The following is a 17814-nucleotide window of genomic DNA, read 5'->3' as shown; positions in this document are numbered from 1 at the left end:
ATTTTTAAATAATATTGAAAAAAAAGTAAACTAGTAATCAGAATTTTTGACAGAACAATATTTGTTGAAGATTTGAAACGAAGTTTCATTCAAAAAAACATATACCTATTACATAACTCCAATAAAATTGATTATATTGCTTGCACTCACCACATGCGGTGCGCTTTAAATACGCAAAAGTACAATTTTTATGAACGTCCAATTCGTACTAGAGCTGCTTTGCAATCGAACAGATCCTATATCACCACATATACAGTATTCAACTCACTTGGTGGCTGTTTAATAAACGCGAAGCGCATGTACAAATGCTGATATAACTGATATGTTCAACACAGAAGCGTCAGTTGTGCATTTAACCAGAATAGAAAACAACAATGCAACAACAATGACAAACGTAAAATGAACAACAAAACAGAATATGTACAAACAAAAAAAAACAACAACTCAAACGCCCGCCAAACTTAATACCAATTAGTTGTGAACGCGTGCTGCCAACAACAACTATGAAGACAACTACGTCCAAACAACAACACATACAATTACAGCAATTACAACAAAAAAAAGATAACAACAATTTAACTAACTGATAGACATGCGCATAACTGTGAGTTTTGACCCTTGCTAAGGACTTTTCAATAACTGCTTTACCAACAACAACAACAACCACAACAACAGCAACAGTAACTACAGAGTAAGTACCAAAAACAAAAACAAAAACGATACAGAATAAAAGGTGAAAAAAGCAAATACGAGGCAATGCAATACGGATACTAACTATACCAATGCATTTTGAAGACAAAATACACAATTGATAACATAAGGCAACATACGCGCACTTATGTATTACAGCAACAACAAAAACAAAAACAAACACAATAACAATAACAACAGCAGTTTGAGCCCCGTTTTGATTCGTTTCACATTTGGCTCTGGTTTTGTTACGATTTCGGCCAAATTTCAAAAAATAAAATGAGAAGAATAAAAAATCAACCACTTCTGCACACAGTGAACCAGACTCTTGTAGAACGGAGCAATCGGTTTAATATTCAGTCAGGTGCCAAGCACCGAACAACGCAGACGTGTTCAAGTTAAGAAATTTAAATTTAAGTCAAGTGTACAAATAAATTCCCAGTCGCTTAAGAAATTTGTAAAAAATTTAATTTAAAATGTATATTCAAATAAACAAATAAATGAAAAATTTTGAAGTGTGAATATTTAAAAATTAACAAATTATTTTGCTTTCAAAAAAATTGTTCAAAAATTTCAAACCAGAATTATTCAAAAATTTTATCCAAGGATAATTAATTTAGTACAAAATTTATACTAAACATTTAAAATAAATGTTTCCTTAGCAAATAAAATAAAAAATACTAAATAAATATTAAAATATTATAAATAGTGTCGTATTTGTGAACAATTAAGTTTTTTCATAATTTGTGTTCTTTTAAAAATTAAGTTAAACAAAATGAATCATTTGTCGCCGCCACCCTCACCGCATTCGCAACAAACGCAATTGGTTGCTTTTAATAATCCCGCCTTAGAAATGAATATTAGTTCATCTAAAAATTGGATACAGCGTGCTTCGGCGTTTAATACAGTCATTGCTTCAGCTGCCGCGCAGAAACTCAACACAAGAGGTAAGCTTTGAGATATGAACGAATCAAAATGCAAAAAAATGTATTTTTTTTAAGATGGTTTGTAATTAGTTTCGTGATTTTATATTATTTTTAATTAAATAATTTATTAAGAAATTAAGAAATGAAAAAACTATAATTTATTATTTATATTTAAAAACAGTTGATATTTTATTAAAATATTTTTCCAATATTTCAATTATCTTCGATAGTCATCTTCAGGGAAATTGAAGAAAGAAATTAACCAAAAGAATAATTTTAAAAATAGTTATTTTTTGATATAAAATTAAATATTATAAATATTAGTCTTGGATATCTACGATTTGAATTTTGATTAATTAGTTATCAGAATTACATTCAAGTATATTCAATATATAAAATTCAATATATAAAATTTATATATTATAAATGATACTACTGTAAAAATAATAATAACCAAAATATGAATTTTTTAAAACAGAAAACTTGTGATAATGACAAGAATGTTTTTTCAATTTACTTCTGATTTATGTTTTTATTATAAACAATATATTATTATTTTTTTAACAGAGTTAATACTTTTTAAGGTGAAATAAATAAATAATGTATTATTTACAAAAAAATCATTTTAACTATTCATTGTAGAGTTTGTAGAGTTTATTTCCTAAAGTTTCTTTTCTCAAAATATTCCAACGGAAAGACGACAAACTATTAAATTTTTACACAAATTCTTTTTATGAATTTAATATTATATTACAAAATAATAAAATAAATTATTATAATTGTAATTATTTGGCGAAAAAAGTTGTGTAACATATATAAAGAGCAAATATACTTGTAAATTTTATAGTACTTTCCAATAGAAAATAATTTATATCTATCTTATGGAATAGAAATATTTGTTTAGAGAGATACCTAAATTTAATAAATTTTATTTATTTTATTTTTTTTGTTTGTGTATCAATAAAAAAACTGAATTTGAAACAAAATTTCGGTTATCGACATCACTCATACGTTACGTTGCGCAAATTAATATATTAATAATTTTTTAATAGAAAAGCAATGAGTTAATTAATGAATAATAATAAGTAATTAATAATATTTTAATATATATAAATATTAATAATATTAATTACTTAATAATTTAATAAAAGCAATAAGAGTTTAAAACAATTTCATCATTTATGATAATAATAATAATAATATTAATAATATTTTAATATTATTATACATAATAATAATTATATTGATTATAGTTAATAATTAATTAAGAGAAAAGCAATAAGACTGTAGAACAATTTATAATGATTCTACAATTAAATTAATATGAAAAAAGTTTTATTAAATTTTTTTTCAAATGAAAACTTTACTTATCATAATTATTTAATAACATAATTATTTTAAGATTCCTCAAATTTATACTAAAATTGTAAAAAGAAAATTTGAATAGATAAAAGAAACTTGATAATATATTTTATTAATTGAAAATTATTGCTATTTATAAACAAAATAGAAAATTAAGATAGTTATTGAAAAATAAAAATAAAATTTGTAAGCATAGATTAAACAAATAAATTTTGACTTAAAACAAATTCTAAAAATTGTTGTATGGTCTGTTATATATTTCATTGTCCTTAAAAAAATTATATATACCATAATGGAGTAACATTTATATGCTTTTTGCAAAAAAGAAATTACTAAACTAAATTCTAAATATCACGCAAATAAGCAAAAAAAAATAATTCCTAAAATCCTAAAAACTCATAATTTAAAAAATTATTTTTATTGTATATAATTTTAAATTATGTTGAATATTGATCGTAATAATTAAAAAATAATATAAGTAATTAAATAAATTATAAATCTTATTTTTAATGCAATATTCTATTTATAGCCTTATATCTAATATTATATTTACAATACATTTAAATTCTACAATATTAAATTATATAAATTTACTTATTATATAAATATGCTTATTATTTACACTATTTATTAATAGATTGCAAATATGAAGCTATATCAAAAAAGTAATTTAGTTTAATATTAAAATAATTTTATTTTCATCTTTGAAATTATATTTTAAATGCTATATAATTATACATTCATCTCTGGAATACTTTGCGTCGTCAGTCAGTTGAGCCATTGTGTTAACCCTTAATCGATATTTATGCTTTGAATAAACATGAATACGTAGGATTACTTAATTTTGGTTTATATGTAATGTGGGTTACTTTTTTCAGAAATCTTAAAAGACTTTTAATATTCTATCAACTTAGTACAAACAGTCTGTTTATAATTGACTTGTATAAGTTAAATTATTTTTTATACTGCCTTTGGCTTTTACAGATTATCCATTGGTTCTTAAATTTGACTAGAAATCTCTAGTACCTGTGATTTTCCCCAATATAACAAAATGGCTTAGATGCGATTAATTAAATTTGAGATACTCGTTAAATATATTATTGATTTTTGAGTTGCAGTTTTCTTTTAAAATATTATCTATATTATATATACATATAAACATATTAGTGTGTCTTTTAAATCCTGATAATTTTATTTATTTATATGCATTATTAGGTAATTTATAGGTATATTAGGTAATTTATATATATATGCATTATTAAATTATATTATAAAAAAAATATTTTAAAAATACTCGAAAATATAAAAATACTCGTATATATAAATTATGAATTAGTATAATCGTGTAATAAAATATCGAGTATGTGAAATTATATATCAAAGAAATTATGTTAGTACAATAATTAGAATGTATTGATTTTATAATAAAGTATACTTTATAGCTATATATAGTACTATAGATCTGTATTAAAAAACCAACTTGAAAATAAATTACAAAACTGTTATAAGAACAAAACATATGTCTAATATAATTAATATATATAAAATTAACAAGTGTATGTTGAAATTTTTATAATAAGAAAGTATAAACCATTTTTATTATTATAAAATTGATAATCAAATAAACATTAAGTAAGAAAACCTTCCACTAAAATTTTTATATTTAATCATATGCTATGAATTATTTTCATAATACTTATAAAAAATATTTACCAAAATCATTTCAGACCTTCCCTTCTTATACAATCCACTATTATACTCCAGTGCATTGTTATGGCCACAATTTCTATTATCATCTGCTTCCGCACTGGGTACACCAACTACACCCACAACACCCAAATCCCCTGCATCAATTGTAAACAATCGTGATTACGCTTTAACGCCAGAAAAAGAAGAATTTTCAAATAATTCCAGTTTGAATCAAACCTCACAAGACAATAGCAACGAGGAAATGCCACTCAATCTATCCACGAAACGTACTCCACCATCAAAAAGTTGCAGTCCAGAACCAGCATATGAAAGCGAAGAACATTCAATAAATACCAGTACTCCTCCACCATTGCGTGCAGTTAATCTAAAAGCCAATATAGGTTTTGAGGAGAATATTGTAAATGAACCAGTTACAAAACGTAGATCACAAGGATCAATAATCTGGTCTCCAGCTAGTATGTGCGAAAAAACAATGGAAGAAAATGAAGACACAAATAATTATGCTGTAGATCCAATAGTACGGAAATTTAAATATGAACGCCGCGCAAGCTTTCCACGTTACACTGGAGCTACCAATAGTGAAGCAAATACAGTCTTACAATCTCCATTATCTTCCACAGCACAGAGCACAGTACGTGCTGATTTCAAGGCTGATCTGGAATTTGAAGCAGCACAACAACAATTATATGCACACCGTAACGCTTTCATGGCTGGTCTAACAGCGAACAACTTCCAGATGCTGACTCAACACTTGAAAGTCAGTACACAACGCGAACTGGAATTGCTGTGCCAGAAGCGTCAGGATATTCTTCTGCGCAACAACAACGAAAATTTGTTAAGCAAGAATTCAATTAGTTTTGAACAGGATAATTTCAAAACCGAAGAGGATGCTGAGATATTCAAACAAAATCTGCATCAGCAGCAACAACAAGAGCAGCAGCAGCAACAACAACAACATCAACATCCTGATTCCACTGCCATCATAAGCAGTGGCACAGATGTTCGGCCATATCGTGAGGGCGATGAGAAGCGCAGTACACGCAACTTTCAGGTAAGCAGTTTTTGTTTTTTTTTTTTTCAAATTGGCTGTTATGTATATTGAATTTATTATGTTGATAAATACATTGCGGTATATGGTAGGGATATAAAGAAAACTAAAATTATTTACATATATAATGTATATGGGAAATCACATACAATAATATAAATATTATACATTAACCCTTCGATATCTCAAGGATCTGCGAAGTCATTAACTTATTTTCATAGCATGCAAAATAAATGTATATCATATCTATAAAATAATAATAATATTATAAATATTATATATAATTTATTATAAATAATATATGTATATAATAATATATATATAATTTTATATAATCATCATTAATGCCGTAACGATCTTAGTTTAATCTTGGCCTCCCTATATAACATGTATAATTTTCCAATAAGCCTTCAAACTGAAAATAAGTTAATGACTTCGCAGATCCTTGAGATATCGAAGAGTTAATGTATAATATTCTTATATATTTTTTGTATATTTTTTAAATCATATAAAAAATTGTAATGATTGGATAGTAAAGATCTTGATGAAATTTAATAAATCTTATAGTTAAGCATATCATATGGTTAAGTAAGCATTTGCATGATGCAACTCCGTGTACTTGCAGTAAAACACATTCTGAAGATAGTTTATACGCATGTTTGCACTAACATCCTCAGGGATCTCAAGATTGATCCGATTAAAAAGTACATAAAAGATAGAGCCCTGAAATTATTTACGAAAACTGACAGGGTTACCAACACCGCGTTATCGAATCTTAAAGTGATTACAGGCATCTTGAGGAGGTATGTAGATCTGAGGTCTTTTATTGTTTAGACTGATGAAGTGATAAACAATAATCCAGTCAAGGCGTAGAGAGGGGTTATGAAGAAACAACGCAGTTAATAGAGAGTAAAAGTGTTCAAGTGCACTAACTCAACTAGCCTCAATATAATAATAATAAAAGTTTTTAACAGTTTCAGCACTCTCTGAAAGTTAAATAAATTAAACACAAATAATAGTTTTCATACTTATTCTAGGTCTATTTCGACTGACTATAAAGATGCCTTTATCCACTAATAAAAAAATATAATAAAAAAGAAATTAAATAGAAATTTGACCTCATTTAATACAAATTGTTATAAACAAAACAAAAAAAAAACACGCAAAAAGATTCATAATTAAATAAATTAAGGTAATGGAAATTGATCATAAACCACGAGTACTGCAATATTAAAAATAGTTAAAAATATCTACAAAAAGGACATACATAAATCGAAACACATTACAGTATTACGTACCCGTACCTTAGTTTTATTATATAAAATATTGAATTTATAAACATTATCAGAACAAAAATCAACTGACACGGTCACCACTTCCACCATTCAATTAAGTTTCCACTGCTTTAAATCTCTTTTGCATTCGTTTAATTGTTAAATATCGTGTCAGTCGACCCACCACAGGCAAAGGCTTCAATACAATAATTAATAATTAATAAAAAAAAACACAACCAAAAAACAAAACAATAGCGAAATAGGTAAACCCTTTTAGAAATATTAGTTGCATTTAAATATATGTCTGTGCGGAGGACTGAAGTATGAGTACGTACTCGTGTTAATTGGTCAATATTTTTCGATTTTTGCTAGCTAACATAATTGCTTAATATCTCTGTGTTGACCCCTCGGTGGTACTACCTGAAACTCTATTTCTGTTTCTGTTATCATAAAATACAAAAATTGTTTGTTAATAAAATTTGTGGTACAAATATTTTGTTGATGTAAGAATTCAATTAAAAGCGATTGAAATCACGCAATTAGTTAATCAAATATTTAATAATTACAATACTCGCATAGCAAAATATGCCAATACAAGCAGGAATAGGTGCCGATAAAGTGAATTGATAGGGAATATTTATATACAAAATTCATCATAACCGGGAAAGCCTCAATGAAACTATTTTGAAGACTAAGAAAATTTAAGTCCTAGAAATAAATTATTTAACTTTAAAATTTATATTTTAAATCCAATATACAAATATCTTGATGGAATCACAAGTTTCCTATAAACTTAATCAATTACGGCGAAGCAAAGTTCATGGATTATTGGTACTCGACTTAATGCAGGAGGCACACGCCAGGTTGGTTGTACGCTTACTCTGTGTGTCAAGTTACATTTTTATCAAAAAAAAAATTATTAATATTTTTATACGCCTTTTCACACATCCTCGCTTTCCTTTTAAGTACATACGGACGACAAGTAAACAAACAATGCAACATGATACGCTTGAAGGGTTTCCTTAACAATCTTTTTTGGATATCGCTAACGCTACGTATATGTTTTCGTTACATGCGTTCCATGGCGCATATGGCCATATTAAACGCTATTTAACGACATTTAGTTTTTATTAATAATGCATATAAATTTTTTTTAACTTTACTTTTTTTTTTAATTCTACAAGTATTTTAACATTTTTTTGGAGATCCGAAAAAAAACAGTTTACATCTGTTATTAGCGTATAGACCACCTACCGCTGGCTTTTTATTTTTTTTAACCAAAATGCAACTTTAACCATATTTTCTTCATAAAAATAAATTTTTAAATCACAATTGTGCAAGATGTTTATCACGGATACCAGGCCAGTAGCGCAGCATCTGGCAGTTCCTTTTCTCCACGTATATGAAATTTATTCATATTAACTAATGCATGTGAATACTTTCATATATAATATGTAAATCACGAAGTTTGAGTAAATGCTTACAAATATTTTTATATTTGTTATGAATTATTTTTGATATCAAAAATTATGTTATATACTCATAATTATTTATACTTATAAACGATAACAAAAATACATACAGAATAGAACCCTTTATTACGAAAACTGACAGACTTACCAACACCGCGTTATCGAATCTCAGAATGGTTATAGGCTCCTGGGGGAGGTATGCAGATGAGAGGTTAATTATTGCTTAGTCTGATGAAGTGATAAACAATATTCCAGTCAAGACGTAGAGAGGGGGTTATGAAAAAACCTCGCAGTTAATAGAGAGTAAAAGTGCTCAAGTACACTGACTCAACTAACCTCAACATAATAATATAAAAACAATATACGTTGCCAAGTTCTTCAAAATTCAAAAATATTAGTAGATAATGCTGATAGAGTGCTACTCGTAATAGGTAATACTGATACATAATGCTGATAGGATTTTCACATTACTATGTTGATCCTTTTCCGAGGGCACTTTTACTCTTTGAATGCTGAGAGGTTTCTGCAGAGTCCCATCCATACCATTGACTAATTTATATATTCCTCATAAGCTTCGTGATTATTCAATGACTAATTTAAAATCTGCGTACCGCTCCGTGCGGTTAGTGATTACTCTGAGATTAAATAGTGCTAAGTAGGGCAGATCTCTTATATATTTTTTGGCCGGATCTATTCTAAGGTCTCTTAGCATGTCATTCGTGCGGATGTTTCATGACACTTTAAAGAGTCTTCTCAGATAGTTCATAAGATTTAAAACAAAATTTCCCAAAAGAAATATAAGAATCAAGTTTATTTTCGATCAAGTATGATTTCGATTTCAGTTTCTGTTGAAGAGATCCTTGATATCTTGTTTTTATTATAACAAACGAATTAAGATTATTGAAGTCAAATATGACAGAAAATAATTTGTAAATAGCAATGAAATACAACACAAATGATCATTAAAGATGAATATTTGACAATATTCAAAATAATTATATTAAAAACAATAATACCAACACTCAGAACTGTAATTTAGTTAATTTATATATCGCATCAGGTTTTACTTTGAACAAAAGAATATATTTATCTATAAAAAAATATGTAGACTGAACTTTGAACCATACTAAATATTATTAATATGGCTAACAATACCAAGATTTTTTTAGTAGATTCCTGCGATTAAAATGAAAAGTGTTTATTATTATAGATATTAATTTAATATTTATCTAGTTCAAATTAAAAGAAAACATGTTTAAAAACTTGAATCAAATGACACTGAATATTGGAAGTTTGTAATGCCTTATACTTAGGTATACTACTTCCAGTATAAATTTGTAATGATTTTTTGTGACAGAACAATAGATCTTGTAGATCGTATTAGAATACTCTGTTAAGTGCGATACCATTCGATGCTAAACCATAAGAACATAAGTTTTTTAGTATTTATTATTATTAACCGTACTCCATCAGGAGCATAAACTTGTTACATAGAATCTCCAACTATTTCTATCTCTCGTAATATAATTTAATTTATTTAAAAATTTGTCGGCTTCATTTGTTATCGTTCTTCTCCAGGTGTTACATGATGTTCATCTGTGTCTGTTACCTTGGGGGTTTCACTGTAGTGTTGCGTAGCATATTTAATTGTATGGCTTTCGAAAAGTTTGACCGTATTAGGTTTCGAGTTTAGTATTATGTATTCAAAATTTTTAATGCTTAAGAAAAATTGAGAGATTACATTAACTTCTCTTATTTCCTTTTATTTTATAAAAGTCTGATTAAAAATAGAAAAGCTACTTTTTGATGGCTCTGAATGTGTAAACTTTAGAGAGAAATTATCAAAATTCTGAAAATTTTAGAACTTTCACTTTATGTCGAAAAGAAAAAATCAAAATAAAAACTATAAAATTTCTTTTGTAGTTCGATTTCCCTAGTCCATTATAAAATTGATTTTTAAAGACTATATAGATCTTATTACTAAACTGCTTATAGTTTCTAAATTTTTTTAAAATTTAGACGCTAGAACTTGATGAGTTCAATAATTTATAGTATTTCTAGTTATTACAGAATAAATAAAAATGACATGAATGGAATATGTGAGAAAACTTTTTTAATATTGAAAAGGTTTTCATAAGGATTTCTCTAAACAGTTTGTAAAATCATTTTAAATCTCCTTTTAGTGCTATTAAATGGCATTTTCTCAGATTTTGTTTTCCTTTTTTTTTATAATAAATAAAATTTTTTTAGTACTGTTGGTTTTATACTATTTTATACTGATTATACTATCGAGTTAAGTGATGATATTTAGTTCGTATTTGATATTAATTAAATTCAAATTAATTTTTATTAGAATATTTTTAAATTGTATTATATTAAACCAATAACCGTCTGCAAGTAATAAATAGTTCATTTTATAAATCTGTGAAATTATTTTATTATTTATTAGTATAAGATAAGCTTTATACTGAAAATAGTGTCAAATAACCAAAAAATTTCAGTTACTTTCAGTGTAATTTTATGATGGAGTCTTAACTTAAATCATAGCCTAAATTTTCTGATTCATAAATGGGTATTTCCCAATGGTAAATACTAAGGTGACAATATCAACATCAGTCGAATTTACTTCCGTTTTGTAAAGTCTACTTTTCACTTAGCGTAAACTGTCATAAGAAGTGTATTCGCAAGGCAACACAAACCCTGCAACTAAACAATTGCAACTAATTAGTCGGCAATTTGAAGTTGTTGACATTATTGACACAATATCATATAAACAGCACTGTTATACAAAAAAGAAGTAGATCGGTCAATATCAATAATGAACTGCCGATAACACATATTCAGTATAGATATGTGGATATGTCAACATATTCGTCTTACTCGTGTACTCGTGTTCCAACCAATTGACTCAGTCCCGTGCTGCAGCGCACTTGTGTCAAGCATGCCAAGCAGTCGAGATCAGTAGCGTAAAAAAAATTATTAATTACCAACACGTAAGCAAAATACACAAGCATTAATTTAAGTAAATAAAATGTTTAGAAACATGTTGCCAATGCATTGTTCTCAACAACTGTTTAAACATTTTGATTTTTATTTTTGTTTTATTTGAAACTTAATTTACTCTTGCGGGTAACAAATCAACATCTCGATCACTGTAATCACATTTGATTGTACATATGTACATACACAAGTATATCAAAATATTACTTTGGAACACATATCACTGTATACGATACACATAATTACATATCATGGATAGAAAGAAGTAAATGAACTTAATTCTTAGAATTAGCTCAGCTGTATTAATAATAATAATGAAATTGTTTATAAAAACTCACTTATTTTAAAATGCACGCTAATATTACACTTTTTCTACATATTAGTAATGTATCAAGTCGATTGTTTGTAGATACTTTTATACTTCAGAAAGTGCCTTTTGGAGTTTTCAAAAGTTCGGTTTGTTATTATTTATTTAGCTGTTTTAATTGTTTCAACTCAATTTTATTTGATTTTTTGTGGTAAATTATAAATGTAAAAATTTAATCCATATGAAAATTTATTTTACGAATATATTTAACTGTGGAATATTTCTAATGACGTTAATCAGCATGCAAATATTTGCAGATATTTGACTAATATATACCCAAACACAATAATAATATTAATATAAATACATTAATTCATAAAAAATTGGTTCATTTAAATAGTGTGATTTCGTTTATTTAAAGCAGATTGGAATTTTGGCAATTCCGTTGGTTTATAGTTATCAAGCTGTGCAAACATTGGCAATTCCTACCCATAGAAAATGTATATAAATATAAACATTTATATTATATAAAATCGAATAAAAGCAATTTTAGAAATATTATTTTAATTTGATGGTATATATAAAGACAACTTTTTGAAACTTATTTATTATCTAATAGAGCTTTGTCAACATATGTCATATATTAAAATAGTAAAACATTCTATTTTTAATTATATACATTCTAGACTTCAGTGAATAATAGAGTCAAGTAAAAGGAAAAAGTTTATCAGATGACAATTGATTTCTGAGATATTCAGTTGTACTTTTTGAATTTGGTGTCGTATAAGACTTTAGAAACCTTGCAAATACAAATATTAATTATGATGTTTTTTAAATATTTTTTAATAATATCATATTTAATAATAAATAAGTTCATATTTTACAGTTGGTTTCTTAAATATTTTTAAAAAATTTGCACTCAGGTGCGCATTCTAAGCTATTAAGGCTTATTGTATGACGCCATATTGTATGATGGTTATTAATATGTTATATCTTATAACATTTTTTTAGCTTATGATAAATACCATAACATTATAATTTCACACTAACTTGATTACAACGATAGGGCCTACATGAGTCTGGTATGGATTCCACAATATTTTTAAGTACATTGGCAATATTTCTAAGTACATTAACAATATTTTTAAATACATTGACCATGTTTCTAAGTACATTGACAATGCTTCCATGTACATTGACAATGTTTCTAAGTACATTGACAATACTTCTAAGTACATTGGTAATGTTTCTAAGTACTTTGACAATATTTCCAAGTACATTAACAATACTTTTAAGTACATTGACAATGTTTTTATGTACATTGCCAATGTTTCTAAGTACATTGACAATACTTCTAAGTACATTGGTAATGTTTCTAAGTACTTTGACAATGTTTCCAAGTACATTGGCAATACTTTTAAGTACATTGACAATGTTTTTATGTACATTGCCAATGTTTCTAAGTACATTGACAATGTTTTTAAATACATAGGCAATATTTCGAACTGCATTGATTACTATATTGCAAATCACAATTTTTATAATATAATGATATAATTATTATATATATAATTATTATAATTTATTATGATTTTAAAATTATTCTCACTATCTATCACTGACAAGATATAAGTTAAAGATGAATATTCATTTAAAAATTTTATACTTAACATAACTTTTAAAATATTTTAAAAAATTTATTTGAAATTTTAAACAAGTTTTTAAACACTACAAGTTTCATTTTTTATAATTTTTTTCATTTTTAAAATTTAGCATCGCTAAATTTATTATACTTACAATTATACAATAAAGTTAATTTTATTTAAATTTAATAAATTAAAGAAATGTTTATTTTTTTTTTCATTTCAGTGTAAACAGTGTGGAAAGTCCTTCAAACGTTCATCAACATTATCAACACATTTACTCATTCATAGTGATACAAGACCATATCCTTGCCAGTACTGCGGCAAACGATTCCATCAGAAATCGGATATGAAGAAGCACACATATATACACACCGGTAAGATTTAAATATTATTTTTAATTATATCATATTAATAACTTTTGTAAAAATAATATGTTCAAGCAACTTCATAAAATAATTTTTTATACATCAAATCTATCATAAAATAGAGTTTTAGTAAAATAATTTTATGGAAAACACACTCATTGATCAAATTAGATTTTTAATGGATCTGTGGTTAACATTTTGTGATTGCACTATTTCAGTAAAATATTTTATAAAAATTATTAGTTGATTTTAATTTTTATTTAACTGTGTTTACACACTTTATCTTTAATTTTTTAGTGCCCTATATTAACTATTCGGTGGCTACTTCAATTACTTAAGTTACTTAAAAGTGTTTTTGTACTGTAATAATATATTCAGCTATATAATTTAATATAGTTCACACTACCACTAATATTCCACTCGTAGTTTTAATAAATTTCGCCAAATAAAAACAAATTCTCACGAATTTTAAGCTCGATTTCTTGTTTTATTTTTATCAATATTTTTGTTTAATATTGCATTCTTAGTTTTAACTATTGTATATTAATCAACTTAAATAAATATCGAAGTGTGAAATAAATCAAACAATACCGAATATTTGATTTTTAGAAAGCATTAAACAAATAATAACCTCAAGTTCCTGCAATCACTATTCCCAGTCATAATTTGTCAAACATGCAACCTTGCAATCCCAACGGTTTTTTCCCTAACTAATGTAAAGTGAAGTAAAGTGGTCACTTCCACACCGGTAACTTTTTCAATGGCTTACATGCAATTTAGTCCACAATGACACTTTAAAATGGGGAAGTAGTTTAAGAGTTATCACGTGGCAACAAAGTAAACAATAAAAATAACACCTTTATTATGCAATTTCCAGTCATTATTAAATCACTTTTGTGTCCTTTAACAACCACTGCAACTAAAATTACAACAACTTCAATCAGAAACATAATTTTTATCTGATTTAATTTTACTAATTGCGTGATTTTTTTATTTTTATTAAAAATTACTATAAAGTGTATAGTGTGAAACATGAAATGTTAAGTTTTTACATTCAGGTACATATATGTGATGTAAACAGTGAGGTACAGAAAAAGGACTTTTAGGTGAAATCATTCACCATGACAGAGTATTTTAATGATTTACTGGTACCCATTCTCGCAGAAGATAGTGTACAACATCTGAATTAGTATTAAAACAAAATCTGTAATAAGAGATTTTTATAAGTTATTTATATAGCATGATTGCGATTATCCGTTACACAGTAATTTGACATCAGATTTGAGGGGATTCAGCTATTTTGAGCAACTTTCCCTTCGCCGCTAATTACTGATGTTACTTGGTACCCGATATATCGAAGTAAAAAGTTAAAAACTTTTTAAATTAATTACTCTAAATAACAAAAAACAGTACACATAACATTACGCGCTGACTAATATATGCTATCTGTATATTTATATATAGAGAGATTAAATTCTTTGTCATTACAATGCAGATTAAATCTACTAATTTGTTTGTGACCAATTGTAAGTATGCTGGACTTCAAAGTCTGATATCATAACATGTAAACAACTTCTTCAAGTCAATAAATGAAATACTTACTAGTGAATTACACAAATTGTCACTTACAAAATAAAGTAAAAGTGTACTTTTTATGAACGTACTATTTCACTTCCATAAAAAAGTACTTTAGGATAAAAAAAACAACAAAATAAATAAAGAGCTTCACGTAGTCTTTACAATGGCATCTACTAAATACAATAACATGTAGCATAGTGGAAAAAGTTACTCTTATACAATGTTCAGATATACCTAAATACCTTAATACAAAATACAGTTTTGAGGTTACAACGAAATTAAGTAAAATGATCTTAATTTCGTTGAAACGAACTTTGAAATTAAACGACATTTCGAATGCAACTATGCGTTAGATAAATTTTTAGCAAAAGATAAAATTGAGATAACGAGAAAGTGACATTTTTTTAAAATAAATGTCAGTGACAGTTGAATTTAATAAGACCGCGAAAATATTTTGAAAATAGTGCATATTTTTATATTTGAATATTGAGAAAAAACTATAACTGTTATTAATTTAAAATAGAATAAATCCATTAAAGCTAATACAAATATTGAATGCTATCCTTTATAGTTATAATAATCAACTTTTAAAATTTCCCAGATACAAATTGTGTTTGAAACAACATTCGATTTGTAAACAAAAAATATATGATTTCCTTAATTTGGGGCAGTATGAACAGTTTCGAAATTAACTTAATTTCATTTTTACGATATGAAAGAAATTTGGCTGTCTGAACATATGGTAGCATTACAATATAGTTATTATTACTAAAATCGGTTGTTAAACGAGTATACCTAGGAACTTAAAATTCTGCCAATTATTTAATTCTTCAATAATTTTTTCTGCGAAACTTTAAAGTAATTTTACAGGTTTATAAAATCAAGACCTAATTTTTTATGCAAGAAATGAACTTTTTAAATGTTTAACTTTTTATGTTTTATGTTATAAAAAAAACTGATTATCCTTCAAAAAAAATTAAAAACAAATAAAAAAAAATTGATTTCAAATTGATGTTCCCTTTCACGAAGAAAAAATTTCTATAGACACCTCTGGCCCCACACATCTGTGATATATAATTATACAGACTTAGGTTAAAAATGTTGTTGTCATATTACTAAGCACTAATAACACTAATTGGCTTGACTCATAGACTTACTACTACTTAGAGTTTTGTATTGCCTCTTTTGTATTGATTTTAGACATTTTTGTTAAATTTTTTATTAAAAATATTTTTTATTTTAATTTCAGGCGAAAAACCCCACAAATGCACAGTTTGTTTAAAGGCTTTCAGTCAAAGTTCAAACCTGATAACGCACATGCGTAAGCACACCGGCTATAAGCCTTTCGGCTGCGGCCTATGCGATCAATCGTTTCAACGTAAAGTGGATTTGCGTAGACATCGTGAAAGTCGTCATGAAGAGAACCTAGCAGTGGTGAAAATGGAGGTGAGCAGCAGCTGCTGAAAATATACTTCGATGATATTTAGTTTTTTCAATAAATTATTTTATAAATTAATAAGATTTTATTATTTTTAAGTTAATTAGAAAAAAAAACATTTTTTTTAAATTTGCTATGAAATTTGTTTAGAATTAAGTTATAAATGTATTGTATAATGACGTATGTAGCCTTAAAGAATCCGTCCCAGTTGGTCTGCACATACTAAGTCGCTTAAGCCAAAGTACTAAGACCCCAAATTTAAAAACATATTTCAAAGACCAATTAAATTTGTTAAATTATTAAATGAAAATAATTTTTCAATTAATTAAATTAGCATAAGGAATTTTTAAATTAAGAGCAAAGCAAACAAACTTAATTGTAAATAATTACTTGACAAACAAAATTTTGGAAGACTTTTAAATTGTAAGCAAATATTTATTGTATTGAAATTAATTTAAAATGTAGATTTTAAATTAGTAAATAAATTTTATATTAATTCGTTATTCACTTAAATTGCATAATTTTTTTTCAAAATTTTTTGCCAATTTTTTATGATACATTGCAGCTAAATGAACCAAAGAATATTTATTTTTAACATAAAAACAAAATCCTACAAAAAATTTAGATTTAAATTGATTTTTAACTTGAATTTTATAAAATTTAACTAAATGAATCAGTTTTTAGTTAATTTCTATTAAGTATTTAACATAATTTACTAGATATATTTAATTTTCTTAATTAATAATTATTATTTAATTTTATTTATTAAGCATTTGTGAAATAAAGAATTTTAAGAAATCAAAATAAATGAAATTTTCTGTTTTATTATTATATATACCATATATTGACCCTTTTTCGAGTTAGTCCATCTGGGCATTTTTACTCTTTGATAGCTGGGGGGTTTCTGCAGAGTCCCACCAATCTCACTGACTAATTTGTGTATTTCTCATAAGCTTAGGGCAGCCTGTCGATTTTTGCATATATGTTAGCTTCAGGGC

The 17814-nt window shown here is 26.2% G+C and overlaps 1 protein-coding gene across 1 annotated transcript; it reads left to right on the top strand.

The window, feature by feature from the left end:
- Positions 1 to 1370: 1370 nt before the first annotated feature.
- On the top strand, positions 1371 to 16890 carry LOC119673277 (zinc finger protein sens). Its single transcript, XM_038084537.1, has 4 exons — positions 1371 to 1637; positions 4706 to 5739; positions 13659 to 13809; positions 16628 to 16890. Exons 1-4 carry the CDS (start codon positions 1466 to 1468, stop codon positions 16840 to 16842), a joined length of 1572 nt encoding a protein of 523 aa, XP_037940465.1. The 5' UTR covers positions 1371 to 1465; the 3' UTR covers positions 16843 to 16890.
- Positions 16891 to 17814: the final 924 nt, after the last annotated feature.

The sequence above is a fragment of the Teleopsis dalmanni genome, chromosome 1 (assembly GCF_002237135.1).
Source record: "Teleopsis dalmanni isolate 2A chromosome 1, ASM223713v2, whole genome shotgun sequence".
Taxonomy (NCBI): Eukaryota; Metazoa; Arthropoda; class Insecta; order Diptera; family Diopsidae; genus Teleopsis; species Teleopsis dalmanni.
The sequence above is the reverse complement of the archived record's forward strand: the minus strand, read 5'-3'. Positions and strand labels throughout refer to the sequence as shown.

Coding starts and splice junctions, on each gene's coding strand:
- LOC119673277 (XM_038084537.1), top strand. CDS start 1,466: ATGAATCATTTGTCGCCGCCACCCTCACCGCATTCGCAACAAACGCAA. Junction 5,740..13,658: donor GCAGTACACGCAACTTTCAG/GTAAGCAGTTTT, acceptor TTTTCATTTCAG/TGTAAACAGTGTGGAAAGTC. Junction 13,810..16,627: donor GCACACATATATACACACCG/GTAAGATTTAAA, acceptor TTTTAATTTCAG/GCGAAAAACCCCACAAATGC.